The sequence below is a fragment of the Triticum aestivum genome, chromosome 6B, assembly GCF_018294505.1.
Source record: "Triticum aestivum cultivar Chinese Spring chromosome 6B, IWGSC CS RefSeq v2.1, whole genome shotgun sequence".
In the NCBI taxonomy this organism is placed as follows: Eukaryota; Viridiplantae; Streptophyta; class Magnoliopsida; order Poales; family Poaceae; genus Triticum; species Triticum aestivum.
Window position 1 is genome coordinate 387,052,283 of NC_057810.1, and position 17,778 is coordinate 387,070,060.

Sequence of the window (17,778 nt, forward strand, 5' to 3'; positions counted from 1 at the left end):
GCAGAAGCCCGAACAACCAAGTAAGCCCCTCGCGGGGGGGGGGGGGGGGGGGGGGGGGGGGGGGTGAAGGAAATGCAAGCTCAAGAAACCAACTATCAAAAATGTTGTGGGAGATTCCATCACGCCCTATCGCCACCTGGGCCAAAGAAGACGACCCCATGGGAATACATGAGCAACCTCCGCGAATTCGCAACCTAGGCAACAAATGTCTCGGAGGCTCTACACCAAGGTGTGACCCCTGAAGGTCACGCGAGGAGCACATGGGGCACAACAATATTCCGGGCACACTACCATACATAACTTTGATGTAGGTGGGACAGCATACCACTCATCATCATTGCCAGGAACATCATGGATACCCGCTTTAATAGCTCGGCGCCTTCCTCGTCGACACCATCATCATTAGATGCACAACGCTTGAAGAGCATGCTCAAGGAAGGCGACGTGCATCGAGCCCCCACCAATACCTCAAAGGGGCCTACGAAGATACAGGGAGAATAACCGGGAGGTGCCCCAAAGCCTTCACCCCACTCGTTGGCTTCACTCCAGGAAGGCTGCCCTCCGCCACCTTCATGGCAAAGCTTGCCTCATCACACAAGAGCCGCCACCAGTCACCCATGTTGAATCCTCGTCTTACATAAAGAGCACAAGTTACAACCAAGTACCTTCGGACACACAGCTCTTGTTTTTTCTCGTAAAGTTTTTACACAAAAATCGCACAGATGAATAGCAAAAGATGAAAATTGCAAAATAATTGACAAATGAAAGACGGATATCCATACATATGTATCACATGGATTATTAGCCACCTTACAATCCAATGTTGGTGCCTTACTAGAAACCAATTTATCACTATTTTCTCGTTTTGATGGCACTAAAGAAATGATTGCAGCTTGACCATTTATCTTTTTGACAAAACTTCGCTAGGTTTAATTATCTACATATCTTGTTTTCACAAGATATGAAAATGCTCGCAAAAAATCAAAAGAAGTTTTCTTAAATAGCACCAGCAATCTGTCAGCATTCATCTGAAATTACCAATCTTTGATCCACTCTGGAGTAGTCATATCAGCAGGATCTTCAGTCAGGACGGAAGGGGGCACTGTTAAATCCTTCTGAAGAGTTTCTACATATATGTCGATGCGATTAGAGATTTCTTGAGGTACTCTTGAAGTGCCATCTGCTATTTGTTTCCAGTCAATGCCATCAAACCAGGGATGTTCCTTCACAGCGTCAGCACCTGTGGCTCCAAGGCGTGTATTTTCATCTACCACAAGTAGCTGGCCAGGGAAACCACAAAATTGAGTTGCCTTATTGCACATAGAACAAATAAGGTCAAAGATATATACTCCCTCCGTTTCAAAATAGATGACCCAACTTTGTACTGAAGTTAGTATAAAGTTGGGTCATCTATTTTGGAACGGAGGGAGTATGAACAATGAAAGTACAAACATTGGACCACGGATACAACCTTGGTTATAAGGTCACCAACTTCCACACTGAAAGCTGATGGTATAATTAGGCGACCTTTCGCAATCTTACCGAAAGGTTCTAGCTCGCTCTCCCTCCAGGACCCAAATGGCATGTCTGATTGCAGCATGAAATAAATCAATACTCCAAGCGCCCACCTGATCATACAAAAGCAAAATAATGATTGCTTAATGTTTACAGAACTATAGATATACATACAAATCGCAAACTCATAGCTTTCCAGCTGAAGAATGTAGTGCAAAAAATATTAATGTGCATTCTTTCCTTAAGAGAATTTGTAATTTCGTATCTACTTCAATCTTGCTTCTTGGGAGAGATTAGGTTTTTATATGTCTCCATCTGCTGTGTTTTCGGCACTGAAAGCATCTTCTAGAGGAAAATGGGCATGTCGGCACTGACACCGACGGCAACAATGACAACAACAAAGACATCCATGACAACAATAATTCACAGCACGCATAATTTGGAAGGTCTTACACAAACATGGGGGTAGATAACCACTTACCAATCAGCAGTAAACCCATGCCCCCTGCCAAGAACAATCTCTGGAGGTAGAGAGTCAGCGATGCCACATATTGTGTAAGTCCTTTCACCTTCCAACTTCTTCGCAAACCTGAAGTCAACTATCTGTCACACATAAATACATTTTTATCATTAGAACAGCGATGCTATCTGCTCTCCTGTCACATGAAATGTCAATTTAGTAAATTAGAAACTACACAACAATCAAGATTTGTCCTGGTCGAAGAAGGATTATATATTTGTATGCTATGGTCTTAGGGCTAGATGAACATGTGTATTAGTTTTACATTCCTCAAAAGGTGCTTATTAGAAACATGAACATTCTCTGCAACAAGTGGTAGTTCTATCACCAGATACCTTAAGGTCAGATAATCACCTGCAGATATCCCGATCGGTCGAGCATAAGAATATCTGCTGAAACACCTCTGTAAAGAATAGACCTCTGAAATATTGTACATACTTAGATGCATATTGTAGATAAGCTCATAATATGAAAGATAATACAATTTTTTTAATGTCTGCAGAAAAGACACAAAATGGTCGGACCCTTCCCCGGACCCTACGCAAGCGGGAGCTACATGCACCCGGCTGCCCTATTAGTCTCTCAAATGCAGAAAATGAAAATCTTACCCGATGAAGTTCTTCTAGAGCAACAACAACTGAAGCTGCATAGAATCGTGCGGATGACTCACTTAGTGGTGCATTAAGTATTGAAGCCAGTGAGCAACAAAGGCAACAATTCAGCAGTATTCCAAGGTATGATTGATCCGCACAAGTACATAAAACTTCTGGCACACAAGCTGATTTGCTCAAAGTTTTCATCATGTCTTTCTCCTGAAACACCTGCTTTTCCTTACGGAGATCATTTACCCTCTTAATGTAGAACCTTTTGAAGCTTTTCATCTTGTCTGGTTGATGGTTAGCACAAAGGAAACAGAACACAATTAGCTAAAAGTCATGTATGGCTGTTAGAAAATTGATACATCTGATAACAAAGGACAGCCAAGCTGAATTCATCGTCATACCAGAGCCTCTAATTTGGACAAGACCGATCTCGCTGCAATCAGCGGCATATATGCACTCCTTCCATTCCTGTGAACATATATAGAACCATGCATCAGCAATGATCTGACCAAATCTTTCCCCTGATAGAAACATTGACATTAGAGAAAAGGAATTAAAATACTAACCCCCTACCAAATCAGATAGCTGAACCCTCCTGAAGGGCAAATCATCATCCGCATAATGCTGGTTCTCCTTTGGGATAAGAGAACTTTTAAGCCTGCATATATGTCGTGAAATGATAAGCTCAGTAGCTGAGAAACATCTCCTGGGTGACTATGAAAAAGATGTTACATGTACAGTACTTGGAATCAGCCTGTGATGGTCTAGGCAAAGACCCAACAATTAAATCAAATTTCTCTTTTGCTATAGTAGAACAGATCACATCACCAACTGAGCTAGCAGTAAATGTGATAGTCTCTCCAATGAGAGCCCACTCTCCAAAGTGACCTCCCTCATCTATCTCAACCACATAATTACCACTTTCTTGACTCTGTTGGACCTGCTTTCCGTGAGTACTAAGAAGATCCCACGAATCTGAATTTAACCTATCAGCTGCTACTGTAAGTCTCACATGGCCTCTTTGAATAATATATAGAGAAGAGACGTCATCATCCTGAAAAAGGGTTCACAAAAGAAACAATTAATAACTATTCAAGGATCCCATAAGTTTGCAGAAGAGCATGCCGATATGTTTTCTTTTGGCCGTGTGCATTGCAGATGCAGAGGTGGGGAGTGAACTCTTTTGTGATTATATCTCCCTGATATGGTGCAAACAATCAATAAAAGCTTCCATTTCATTAAAAAAACAATTTCAGGCAGTATACCTTGTCTACTATTACTTGTCCATCTGCAAATGATACCTCAACAAGTGAGTCGGCAAGTTGACTTAGCTGAAGCACTGTCAATCTTGTAAACAGTTGTACAGATCGGAGCAACTTCAGTGATGGTATGTTTGAAAATTCTGACATCAGAATTCCCCGGAAATCCTCCCGCTTTAGAGCCCATAATGTTCCATTAGTCACGGCACGGACCGAAGACTGAAGTGGCTTGTTATACCTGAAATGGTAATTAGATGTGCTAAATAGTGAGGGACTGAGCGCCACCTATATCCGTCTGGACTGCTTATTCATATATGTTTGAGGGAGAGGGAATTGGAGACTCAACGCACACCCTTCCATTCATCGATGAGGCTATATATACAGTTACAGAGGCCACCATCGGTGGTGATCATGCGCCACTACTCCAGCCATCGTGCGCCACTACGTGGGCATCGTGCCGTACATACCAGGATACATACAACTGGTGCTCAAGGCTATCTACGTACAGTCTATCACCACCACCACCCACCACCCCCCCCCCCCCCCCCGGCAGTCGTGTCGTCGGCTGGGGCAACGCAAAGACTGGACCGAAACTGAAGAAACACGTTCCGGGGCAGGCCTTTGGTCATCACATCGGCGAGCTGCTGCGACGTGGGGATGTGAAGCACGCAAAATTGTCCAAGAGCCACGCGCTCGCGCACGAAGTGGATGTCCAGCTCCACGTGCTTGGTGCTGACGATGATGGATGGGGTTGGCCGACAAGTAGACTGCCGACACATTGTCACAGAACACGAGCGTGGCCGTGGTCACCGGAGCGAGCAGTTCACCAAGGAGCTGCCGGAGCCACACGCACTCCGCGACAGCGTTGGCGACGCTGCGGTACTCGGCCTCAGCACTGGGCCGAGACACGGTGGCTTGTCGCTTGGAAGACCATGACACCAGAGCATCACCAAGGTAGACGCAGAACCCGGACGTCGATCGGCGCGTGTCGGGGCAGCCAGCCCAGTCGGCGTCGGTGTAGACGCGAAGCTCGAGTATTGGTGAAGCGCGAAGATAGAGCCCGAGGGACGGCGTGCCACGGACGTAGCAGAGCACCCGCTTGATCAGATTCTGGTGACAAACACGGGGTCGTGCATATGGAGGCAGATCTGTTGGACCGCATACGCGAGCTCAGGGCTCAGGGCGCGTGATGGTGAGGTACTGCAGTGCTCCGGCGAGGCTGCGGTACGCCGAGGGGTCGTCGACAGCAGCCCGTCAGCTTGCGGCAGCTTGCCCTTGGTGTCAACAGGCGTGGAGGAGGGCCTGTAGGTGTCCATGCCGGCGCGCTCGAGCACGTCCTCGGCGTATTGCTGCTGACAGAGGAAGAAGCCAGCAGCAGTACGGGTGACCCGGATGCCGAGGAAGAAGTGCAGAGCTCCCAGGACTTTCATGGCAAACTCGCTGGTGAGCTGGTGCACGATGTGTTGGAGGAGAGCCGGAGAAGACGCCGTGAGCACGACATCGTCGACGTAGAGCAGGAGGAACGCGACATCCGCACCGCGTGCCAGCGTGAACAGGGAGGAGTCAGAGCGCGCGGCGACGAAGCCGATAGTCTTGAGGTACCCTGCGAACCGCAGGAACCAGGCGCGGGGAGCCTGTTTTAGACCATAGAGCGACTTGGCCAGCCGACAGACATGATCTGGCTTGCTGGTGTCGACGAAGCAGGCGGGCTGTAAGCAGTAGACTTCCTCCTCAAGCGTGCCCTGGAGGAACGCGTTCTTGACGTCCGTTGGTGCACAGGCCAGTGGCGCGACGCAGCGATGGTGAGGACAGAGCGGATCGTGGCCCGCTTGATGACGGGCGCGAAGGTCTCGGCGTAGTCGACGTCGGCGCGCTGGCGGAAGCCGCGCACGACCCAGCGGGCTTTGTAACGCTCGAAGGAGCCATCCGCCCGGTACTTGTGCTTGAATATCCACTTGCCAGTGATCAAGTTAGCGCCTGGTGGGCGTGGCACCAGATCCCAGGTCCGGTTGCCGACCAGAGCCGCATACTCCTCGCGCATGGCCGCGAGCCAGTTGGGATCGCGCACAGCAACACAGACAGAGCTAGGCACGGGTGAGACCGTCGTCGTGGAAGTGGCCGTAGCTGCATCATAGTACCGTGGGTTAGGCCAAACGATGCCCGTCTGAGACCGCGTGACCATCAGCCGCGGTGGCGCCGCAGGAGGCGCGGGAGCAGCGGGTGGTGAGGCGGTGGACAAACTTGAAGGAGCCGACGGCACGCATGATGGAGGGCCACCAGAGCCGTTTGGCGAGGACGACACGGCGGTGCTGGAGCCAGCGGAGAGCACACTGCGAGCACCAGTGAGCGTGAGTCGTCGATCCCAGATCAGACGCAAGCGCTTGAATCCGGCGAGCGCGCATCAGGCGAGGGAGGCGCAGGCGCGTCCGATCGGGATCGAACGCCTACGCTTGAACCGCCGGAAGGCGCGGGAGAGTTGCTGATGGCGCGAGGCAGAGCGGGCACCTGCAAACCAAGCGGCCCGGCAGGCAGTGGTGCGGGCGGTGCGCTGTCAGCGACGGCGGTGCGAGCGAAGGGAAATGTGCCCTCGTCAAAGAGGACATGGTGCGAGGTGAGGACCCGGTGAGAGGCCAGATCGAAGCAACGGTAGCCGCGATGGTCAGACGGATAACCGAGGAAGACACAGGCGGCAGAGCGAACGTCGAGCTTATGGCGAGCAGTGGCGGCAGTGTTTGGGTAGCAGAGGCACCCGAAGACACGAAGCACGCTGTAGTCAGGAGCGACGCCCAGGAGCAGCTCGTGCGGTGTGCGCGGTGTGCTGGCATGGCATGGCTTGCGGTGCAGCAAGTAGGTGGTAGTGTTAAGGGCCTCGGCCCAGAAGCGAGGCGGCATGGAAGCGTGGAGCAAGAGAGCTCGGACGCTGTTGTTTAGAGTGCGCAACACACGTTCTGCTTTGCCGTTTTGCTGACTGGTGTAGGGGCATGAGAGACGAAGGACCGAGCCATGTTCAGAGAGAAGAGAGCGCACAGAGTGACTGTCGAATTCGCGACCATTGTCAGTTTGCAGAGAGAAGATGGGAAGCTGAAACTGGGTGCGAGCATATGCATAGAATTCATGCAAAATAGGTAGCACATCTGATTTGTTCTTAAGTGGGAAAGTCCACAGGAAATGGGTGTAATCATCGAGCACGACGAGATAGTACTGATAACCAGAGATGCTTGTAGTGGGAGATGTCCATACATCAAGATGTAGCAACTGAAAGGGAAAATAGGTACAACTCTGAGAATGCTGAAACGGTAAACGCGCATGCTTTCCTAGGCGACAGGCATGGCAGCTATGCGGAGCAGACTTGCTAAAGCTAAACTGCTGTAGAGAGGCGATGTGCTGAACTGTGGCTACGCTGGGGTGACCGAGACGCTGGTGAAGCAGATCGGTGGTGACCGCGCCCGCAAACGGACGCGCGCGCGATGGTGCTGGAGCAGCCACAGGATACAGATCGCCGGCGGAATTACAGCGCAGGATCACCGCCCCTGAGATCCTTGACAGAGAAACCAAAGATGTCAAATTCAACAGAAACTGGGTTGTCTCTACAGAGCTGACGAACAGAGAGAAGGTTTTTGATGAGAGGGAGCAACGAGCACATTGCGAAGTTGAATGGGGGAGGTGCCCTCGATCAGAGAGCCCATGCCAGTGTGTGTGATCGGCAGGTGCTCACCACTCCCCATGATGATGTGTGAATGAGTAGTAGAGGGAAGAAGGGAGTGGAGGTTACCAGAAGAGTTGGACATGTGAAATGCCGTGCCGGAGTCCAAGTACCAGTCGGAGGTGCTGCCGGACGACGAGGGCTCGGCGGTGGCACTGTGAAGAGCGGCCTGGAGGGACACCATGTCCCACGGCTGAGGAGGCGGACCAGCAGGCACAGGAGCGTACGCGGGTGGGGCGCCGTAGGCAGGGGCACCGTAGCCACCAGGCGGCGGCACGTGGGGCGCGGCGTACATCGCTTGCTGCATTGGGGTGCCGGGCCGAGGGCCAAGGACACCAGAGCCCGGCGCGCGCCACGGCATGGGCCATGCCTGAACAAGTCCTGTCCAGGAGTTGGAGCCAGGTGCGGGAGGTGGCAGACCCCCCCACCCCACCCCCACCCCCCCACCCCGGGGGCGCGAGCGGCGCGGGTGGCGCCGTAGAGTTGTTGGGGACGCCGTTGCCACGCTCGCGGCGACGCTGACGGCCCTGCCCACGTCCAGCGGAAGGATCCACGGGCGCCGGTGGAGCAGGGTTGGAGGGCCAAGCGCTACGGCCGGCGACGAGAGCATGGGCACCCTGCTGGCGCGCGAACTGCTCGGCATGGTGTTCCTCGAGAAGAAGGAAGGAACAGGCCTGCAGGAAGGAGGGCAGCAAGGTACACGCAGTGATGTGCGGTATGGCGCCATGGTACTGACGGCCGAGCCCGCGCACGAGATGGAACACCTGTTGCGTATCCGTCACGGGCTGCCCAAGATCGCGCAGCTGGTCGGCGTAGGTCTTCAGCTTGGTGCAGTACTGCATGATGGTCATGTCACCCTGGACGGTGGCGTGGTATTCGGCGTCCACGTAGACCGCCCGAGCGAGGTAGTTATCGCGGAAGAGGCCGTCGATCGCCGTCCACACGGTTAGTGCGATGTCCTCGTGCTGCACACAGCGTCCAGAAGCTCGGGGGAGACGGTGGTGTTGAGCCAATGAACGACGGCGTTGTCTGCCATCACCCACTCGGGGTCGTCGAAGCGCTGCACCGCGGCGGCGTCAATGTGATCGCGGAGACCGAACATGCCGATCGCCGTGTCAAAGTGCCGGCGCCATTGCGCATGGTTGCCGGCGAGGAGATCGAGTCACCGGCACATGCCGACGGATGTCGAGCGTATGCAGAAGCGAGGCTGGCAGGATGGTAGCAGGCTGCGGCGGCGGTGGTGGTGTTGAGGCCAGAGGAGCGGCTGCATCAGCGACGGCAGCGAGAGCAGCAGGCTGCGGCGCAGGAGGCGGAGATGGAGCGGTGGCCAGAGGGGCGGTTGCATCAGCGGTGGTGGAGGGAGGCTGGGGCGGGTCATCCATGGCGGCGGAAGCGGGATCGTGATTCGGACCAAAGGGATTGACCGGATCAGGAGCGTATGAGGGAATTGGAGACTCAACGCACACCCTTCCATTCATCGATGAGGCTATATATACAGTTACAGAGGCCATCATCGGTGGTGATCATGCGCCACTATGTGGGCATCGGCGTACATACCAGGATACATATAACTGGTGCTCAAGGTTATCTACGTACAGTCTATCAATATAGTATATGGTTAAGTCAAGTCATGGCATGCGGGAGATACTTAGGGCGGCCAGGCCAAACCCAACAAGAATGAATTTTTTATTGGATTCATTTGGTTCAGAGGTTGATGGTGGCCAACCTATCAGGTGATGACGACTCGTTTCGGTGAAAGCTAATAAATCCTGGTAGTTTTACCATAAAATCGATGTAGGCTGATGGTATTAATACTGGTACGGCCTTGCGAGATCAATATATATAGAAGTTTAAGGTTCCCTCGAAATTAAAGATTTACCAAAAAAAGGCTTTCGTCCCGCTTTATATATAAAGCAACGATCATCAACAACCCGGTACAAACGCATGCCAACACAACACACGCACACACCCAATGCAGGATACATTGGCGCTAAGCGCGGCAACACCACCCCTAGCACTACGAGAGCAACCGGGGCCTTCAACCGTGAACACGCCACCGCGAAGATATGAAGCTGCATAAGACAAACCGTGGCCTCCAAGGCGGCGCCTTCAGAAAGGTTACGGCACCGGAGCGCCACCACCGCCCGATTCGAGGATCAGAGGAGCAACACGACGGGCAATGTGAGCCGTGACAACGCCTTCAAGAAGGGAACGAGCTTCGCCGCGACTGGTCCGTCCGAAGATAGAGGTTTTCACCCCGGCCAACACTCACCGCCACCAAACGACACACCCCAGCTAGCACGCTGCCCACGCTGCCATGGCCACCGGGCAGCACCGAGCCACGGGCTCTGCCCATGAGCACCGAGCTACCACCATCTGGGCCGCCGCGCCGGCATCCAAGACCTTGACACCACCTCACCCGAGACCCGCCGCTACCCCAACCAAAAAGACGAGCGGAAAGGCCCCACCTTTCGCACCCCTAGGCGGCCCCCAGCGCCGAGACCCAATAGGCCGGCCAAAACTAGCCTCCAACGACCCATCCTGTAGCACCGGGCGCAAGACGAGGTCGGTCCTGCAGCCGGGCGTGAGACGAGCTCGGTCCTGCAACACCGGCCGCGAGATGAGCGATGGACCGCAACTGGGAGAGGACCAACCCTTCGACGAAAGTAGCGCCCAGACGACAAGGAGAGGGATCGGAGGCCGACACAAGCCGCGTACGGACGAGCTGACGCCAGAACATGCTAGCCGCTGCCACAGCCGACCTGCCAAGCTGCCATGGGGCCACCCACGACCGGAGCAGCAGCCACACTGGGCCACAACCCAACCCGCGCTGCCCGGCGAGTGTTAGAAATAAACCAGGTGTCGCGTGTGGGCGTGTGTGTGCGCACCTAGTCCAGCGCGTACGGCAGGGCCGTTGGCAAGTGTGCTGGCCGATTAGTTAGTGCATGGATAAGATGGTGGTGGTTGTGGCCGTGCATGTAGCTAGCTTAGTGCATGCATGCATCAGGATATGGACGTGCCTGTAGGGTAGTGGGTGCTACGTGCGTGCGTGGCCGAGTGTGGCGGCCGGCCCTGTATGTGCTGGGCTATATAAGCCGATGCATTGTGTCTTATTCGGTTTGAGCCAAGTGAATACAGAGGGAAAAAAGGCCCTGGCTTTCGTTGCCGGGGCGGGCATCCGTCTCCGCGGGTGTTCGTCGCCCGAAAAATTCGTCTCCTCATGTTTTTCTGATTGTTTGTCGATCCTTAGTTTCAACAGCGAGCTTCAAGCGTCGGAACCGTCGGACATGCAACCACCAGAAAGCCAACAGCACGACGCCACCAGATGAGAGGCAGCCCCACCCCACCGCTTCCATGCCAGGCACGAGGCTCACCAGCAGCTTCGCAGTGGAGCATGCTAGGGAGCACCACCCCGGCCAACACCCCGGGCGGCGCCCCAGCCAAGCCATCTACAGAGCCACCAACTTTTGCGCGTGGTCTACCCTTCTTCGCATGGAGGACAGTGGGTTCATGGACTTTGGGTGCAACCGACAGAATGATAGGATATGCGATTGAGTCATTGTATCTTGTTAGTGCCTGGTTGTTTCGAGCATTGTGCTCTTTTGCTTGTTACTGTATGTACGTCGTACTGGACGTTTGACACTTTAACCTTAATAAGTATGGCTGTGTGCATGGGATGATGCAGAGGCCAGGGGTAAACTCTCCTTTTTGAAAAAAAAAACTTTACTTCTAAAGTTATTCATTATTCCTCTTTCAGTTTTTAGGTTCATTTATTTTTGTAGTTTTATGTTTATCTAAAAATTTATTTTGGACATTGTATTTGTAAACATATTCAAGGAATATGTGTTTTTTCAGCAGGAGATATAGTTTGTTCAAACAGTACACATTTTTAGAATAAAGGGAATACACGCAAGTTAATTGTATATGTGTGTGGCATAAGTAAACCTTTTAACTTCTTTAAAAAAGGAAATTTTTAAACACGTGAATATTTATTTGAAAGACATTTACATTTCTAATCGTATGTTGGAACAAAATTCCAAATATGTTCACCGTTCGCAGGGTGGTGGGCTAACCAGGTTTCCGGGCTCCCCACCCATCACCAGGGTGGTGGGTCAAACAAGTTTTTGGGCTAGCGCAATAGTAGATGGCGATATGATTTTGTTGTTGTGTCTTTGCTTTGTTGCACAAGTGCGTGAGCAGTGGTTGTTGCGCTGAAAAAGGTTGCACAACCTTTGTCGCTGACCACAAGGGCGGCACCCTCGTGGGTCATTCCTTGTGCTCTAGTCCTCAGGGTGAAAACTTAGATCAGACGATGGCGACCTCGATGTCGCTTCCTCCTGGGCGTGTTGTTCTTGGAAGTATGACCCCTGGTTGGTGTGCATGCTGTTATGTCTTGCACGCCCTTTCGGACCTGCTAGGGCAGACCATGTCAGATCGTGTCTAATTGGTGGTGGGTCAGGTGCAAGATCGCCTTGGTCGACAGGGATGCCCCTCATGGTGGTGAGAGGTAAGCGATCTGCAGTGTCTTCGTCCAGTTGTCTTTATTTATAGTTTATGGTAGGTTAGGATTTGTTAAGATTGTTTGTAATTTCTGTTTTACAATCCTACCTTATCTCTAAGAGAGGCTTTTTGCCCTCCAAGTCTTGTACTCTGTATATGTTACAGTATATGTGCACTGCACTAGCCTTTTCCATAAGTTCGGACTTTTGGTTGCGTAGGCTAATGCATGAAGCTTAACATGGTATCAGAGCTAGGTTATTTTTTTCGGGCGCCGCAACTCGCCCTCCAGATCCAATCTTACATGTCGCCGACGCTTCTTACACTGGCGTGCTGCTTCCCTTGGTCAATGCACGGACGACATCCGGATCGTGGCTCTTCCAGCCGGTCCGTCCAGATAGAGGCTGTCGCCGTTGCCGTTCTGCTCCAGGTCGCCGCTTCGCTCGGGCCACTAGCTGCCTTCTCCGGATGGGTCACCCCTGTGCTGTGAAGAAAGCTGTCGATCCAGCAGACCCGATCGATCTGGAGCTCTGGACATGGCCAAAGCGCAGCCACCTTCCCCCAACACTTGTGGACGTCTGCATGTTTGTCCGCTGTTGCCCCCTCTATGTCCATGTATAGGCCTCTTGAGCCATACCTCTGAGTCTATTCACGTGTTGACTTCCCTGTCACACGTGAGAGGGGGTGTTATAGTATATGTGGATTGTCTAACCCTTTCCATCAGTTCAGACTTTTGGTTGCGTTGGCTAGTGCATGAAGTTTAACATGGTATCGGAGCTAAGGTCTTGAGTTCAAGTCTTAGCTTTCGCAATTTATCTAAAAAATTGTTGATGCCCCCCTTTGTGTCCACGTATAGGCCTCTTGAGTCATACGTGAGTTTCGCACGCCGTCGCTCTCTCTCGGTTGCACGTGTTGACTTGTCTTCCCCGTCACACGTGAGAGGGGGTGTTACAGTATATGTGGATCGCACTAGCCCTTTCCGTCAGTTCGGACTTTTGGTTGCCTTGGCTAGTGCATGAAGCTTAACAGTATATACTAGCCCTCGAGGCTCTGCAGTACAACAAGCGATTCCATCACCCCTCGAATCCTCTTGCATGGTATCGCCGCAAGTTCCTGACATAGCTCCACCACAACTTCTGCGTCGCCGCCCCCGGGAGGTCGATCTCCATGATCACCACCGGGGCTGCGCAACCCGTAGCTAGGGTTCGTCCGCCGATTGTGCTGATTGGCTGCCCTAGAAAGTCCTTCTCCATTTATCAGGGGTTTTCTCTCTCGTCGGTCATTTGATCGGCGTTTCTTTCTTGGTTTTCTGCTCTAAGATCAGTTTGCATTGCCCGTCAACCCTCCGTGCACCTCTACCTCGACATCTGTGTCAACTAGACCGGCCTCTTTTTCGACTATGCGGCCTAAGGCGGCACGCGACACCCTAGGGGATGCCCGTTGTCCGCCGTTCCATCCACACATCGTTCTATAAGAGCCTTGAGTGGTTGGTTATTTGTCCTAATTAGTCTAGTAAATATATTCTTTCTATCAACGCATCGAGACACAAGTGTTGTGTTTTCTCGAGAAAAAATGCAGAAGATCAAATTTTAATAGCTAACCGAACATTTTTTTTCTTGTGCTATCATTAGTCATGAAAATATTTTATTTACTTCTTAACTAAACATGAATTGTAAACTACCTTGTTGCTAAATTCTATAATAAACATCTGCTTTTTGGGAAAAGAGTTTTTTGACAAAAACAAAATAAAAAAGATGTGCTAAATGGGCCTGCCCATACCCGGCCCATTTGCTCCCTTACACGTGTGGCACCAGCAGTGGGAAATAGGACTGCTCCATGGCATGGTACATTTCGGATATGAAAAAATACTTTGTGTGTAATTTGCAAGCAAAGGCATAGCTCAACATTTTAGTATCCGTGCACATGCTAACTGTATTTTTTTAAGAGTTTTCAGGTTAATATTTTGCATTTCAACATTGTTCTAAGAGAGATAACATGGACCACATGCTTTATAGCGATTTTTTTTGTATCTTCAGCGCACGGTAGAGCACTTGGCTTGGTTGCAAATGTACAGACTGGCCAAATGGAGCGTGGTTTGTAGGCCAAAAGACCAAGATGGCCTTGACATTCATAACCTGCAGATCAAGAATGATGCCGTACTTAGTAAATGGGTTTTCAGGCTAGTTTCTGAGGATGGTGTATGTCACACTGTGCTGCGCAATAAGTATCTAGGCCAAAAAGCCGTGTCTCAGGCTATTGGAAACCTGGCGACTTGCACTTTTGGGCTGGACTACTGGTGGCAAAGAAACATCTCTTTCACTTTGGATCCTTCGCGATAAAAGATTGGTCGGAGATTCGTTTCTGGGAGGACAAATGGCTAGGCAATCCAACCTCCGAGAACAATATACAGCTTTGTGCCGCATTGCTCGTGAAAAAAAACATGCTATTGCGCATGTGCTCTCAGTTCATACCTGACAAATATTTCTTTCAGGCAGGATTTGATTGGCTCCCGTCTTTTGTCATGGCAAAATCTTCTATCCAGATTGGATTTGAATAACCTGACACAAGGACAAGATGTATTTCGCTGGAATCTCACTACATCTGGGTCCTTCATAGTTGAATATATGTATTGTGCGCTCACACATTCAGAGGCTCCAGTGGATAATAACACGAAAATTTGAAAGTCAAAGATTCTGCTAAAAGTTAAAATCTTCATGTGGTATCTTCGGAAGTGAGTTCTACTAACCAAAGACAACCTCGCCCGCCCCAATTGTGTCACGACCCTGGATCAAGGTGTAACAAATCAACATCGAACAACTCAAATCGATTGATACAAGTGTTCCCGGTGTATGATCGAATTCACCAAACCTAGGTTCATTGAGGGAATATAATCCAAAAAAGAGAACTGAGGATGGGAGGAACATAGATCAAGGATAGAAGAGCAACAGAGGATACATGGGGAGAGACTCGTCAGGCCACGAGGGAGGAGGAGCGAGCCGAGGAAGAAGAAGCAATTCTGTTCTGTTCTGTTTGATACCTCCCCTCGCTGCACTCCTGTGTCCTTTATAGTTCTTGCTCCAAGGCTTGATCCGCTGGGCCAAGCCCATGTACAAGCAGCCCATAAATCCAATGCAGTCCAGTGGGTATGTAGGGTGTTACACTACCGCCCCCGCAAAACATTGCTTGCCCCCAAGCAATGGCTCGGATTCCACTTCCATGAACGCCTTCGGGTTCCCATGGCAATCCATCAAGCGTGCACATGTTGCACGGTTGAGGAATACAGGACTTAAATAATCTGGATTGGATGTGGAAGCAGTGCTGCGAGCCATCTTCTTGTTGATTCATGGGACCATTCCCTCCTGAATGAATGAAACCCACTGATCAATCTGATAGTGCCAAATGACACGGGCAAAAGCTAGCTCTGATTCAGTATCATGTAGGGATCTTTTCAACCTTGAAATTCTACAACTAGTTTCAGTTAATCCATCTGCATTTGTTCCCAGACGAAGGACAACACTTGTATGTACTTTCATCTGTGGTCTCCAACTTGTACAGTTCAACATCAGATCATTCGACGCCACATAATAGCTAATCCTGGGCACTGTTCATACTGCCATATTCCCATTGGCTGAGGTATTGGATTCTCGAATTTCCTGATGCATACACAGTATTCTGACCAACACTGCTCCCACTTTGCCATAACGAATACAGACGGAAGAGCTTGAACAGTGAAACTGCTAGTAGGACCTAAATCATGTTTCCCACTGTTCAACAGCAACAAATCCAGTTGACATCCTTTAGTACCTTTTATCAGACTGGAATAAGCAATGGCTGGCCATTGGGGTGCTTGCCTGGACGCTGTGGATTGTTAGGAATAAACTTGTGATTCAGCGCATTCCTCTTCGTCGTGCTACTGACGTTTTGTTCAAATGGTCTGGTTACTTGCAGCTTTGGCGGCCGCTTAGCCGCCCCAGGGAGAGAGACGCCATCACCTCCATCATCTCCCAGCTTCGCGCGATGGCTCGCCGGATGGCTCCACCACTTCCCCCACCACCACCGGAACCAGATTAGATCGTCGTCTTCTCGCCATCGTCACCGCCCTGCCGTTTATGTGTTATTTCGTCGTGTGCCTGTGTTGGGCTTGTTGTGCTGTGCCCACAGCTGGACTTTGGGTCTGTTGGTCTGTGTGTGTGTGTTGGACCGCGCCGCGTTGGCTTTGTGTGCGTGTGTGTTGTGTTTTGTTGTGACCTTGGTGCTTTGTGCTTGGTGGTTGCTTTATTTATAAAGCGGGGCGAAAGCCTTTTTCGGTAACTGACTTGGTTGCTGCATTAAGGCATAAATCAAAAGTCTGCGCTCTAGTGTCAGACAACAACAATTCCAATCTGTACAAGCAAACCTCAAAGTACCAGGATCCCAATTTCTTGTGGCCAATCTGTACAAGCAAAACTCAAGGATGCCAAATTCTCCTCTGTATTTTCTGTGTCGTGTTTTAGCAACTTTCTCTGCTTGCATTACTCCAACAATGGCTGAAATAACAAGGATTCAGACATATCGCGCATCCTTGGTATGCAGAAAATGATAAGCTTTACAGAAGCTTGACAGAGAATTATAACATCCAATGAGCAGTTATCCGTCAATATATTTGCACAAAGTTTGAGACCAAAAAACTGACCGTAGCCGCTGCCCCACAATTGCATGCATATAAAGAATCTTCATAATACCAGGCTCCCATTGCACGTAAAGTTCAATTGAAAGAACTCTAATCTTGGCATCCTCCCAAACATTTAGGACAAGCAGCAGGTTCATGTAATAGGCTTTTATGGTTCCAGCAAAATGTTTGCAATTAAATACTTCACATACCTATGGTTAAGCACTAGTGGACCTGATGGCATGTGAGTAAACTTAATTAAGCTTTTGCATGTGCATCTTCCAGCCTTCAGCTTGATAGCAAGTCTTAGGATGCCTAGGATAGAGCTGCATGTTAGACTGTATATGTATACGTAGACTCACCCCCCAAGGGTGTCGAGCAGTTGTTCCAATATCCTGGTTTTACATGGTATCAGACTAGGGTTTCCCGTCTTCCGCTGCACCCCTTGCGCCGCCGATCGCTACCGCCGCCTCGCCCGATGGCCTCCGCTAACTCCGCCGCCGCCTCGGCTTCCTCCCCTGCTGGCGCGCCGGTCGCCCCCTCGTCGCCCTTCCTCGTGTCCCCCCCCCCCCTCCCCCCCGCTCGCCACAGCCTGGCGGCAGCCGCCCGCTGCCCGCCGAAGGCCATCTGCAAGGCGGGCAGGGCGGGCAGGAGCAGGGCGGGCCGGGCCTTCCCAGCCGCCGATCGCTGTTGGCGGCGCCTCGTCCTCGACCTTCGCCTTCGCGCCGCCACCTCTTCGCGGCTCTGCACCGTCCGCCTACGGGGTGGCTCCCCCCCAACCCTACGGAGCCCCTCCGCCCTACTATGGCGCGACCCAGCCCTACGCTCCGTGGTACGGCGCCCCTGCACCAACCTACGGCGCCGCGCCACCGATGCCTTCCGCCTGGCCGACGCCTCCGTCATCACAGATGGCGTCGCCCTATGGCGCGGCCTACGGTGCCGCGCCCGCCGTGTCTTCAGTGGCCCCGCCTGGTCCGGTCGATGCCCCTGCTGGTCATGGCTACGAGGCGTCCTTGGCCCTTGCTCCCCATGAT

General features: G+C 51.4%; 1 protein-coding gene across 14 annotated transcripts in view; it reads right to left on the minus strand.

The window, feature by feature from the left end:
• Positions 1-737: 737 nt before the first annotated feature.
• Positions 738-17,778, minus strand: part of LOC123137229 (protein phosphatase 2C and cyclic nucleotide-binding/kinase domain-containing protein) — a 37,079-nt gene continuing 20,038 nt past the window's right edge. For 4 of the 14 annotated variants that reach the window (XM_044556873.1, XM_044556874.1, XM_044556876.1 and 1 more), the window contains 9 exons: positions 3,903-4,134; positions 3,381-3,691; positions 3,211-3,295; positions 3,039-3,105; positions 2,644-2,921; positions 2,390-2,455; positions 1,997-2,118; positions 1,472-1,628; positions 738-1,280 (listed from right to left, as the gene is read on the minus strand). In XM_044556873.1, coding sequence (XP_044412808.1) covers positions 1,035-1,280; positions 1,472-1,628; positions 1,997-2,118; positions 2,390-2,455; positions 2,644-2,921; positions 3,039-3,105; positions 3,211-3,295; positions 3,381-3,691; positions 3,903-4,134 — 1,564 coding nt within the window. In that variant the 3' untranslated portion in view covers positions 738-1,034. Of the gene's footprint in view, positions 1,281-1,471; positions 1,629-1,996; positions 2,119-2,370; positions 2,456-2,643; positions 2,922-3,038; positions 3,106-3,203; positions 3,296-3,380; positions 3,692-3,902; positions 4,135-17,778 lie in introns of those variants that run through there. The other 10 variants (XM_044556877.1, XR_006467919.1, XR_006467921.1 and 7 more) reach the window with 10 other exon arrangements.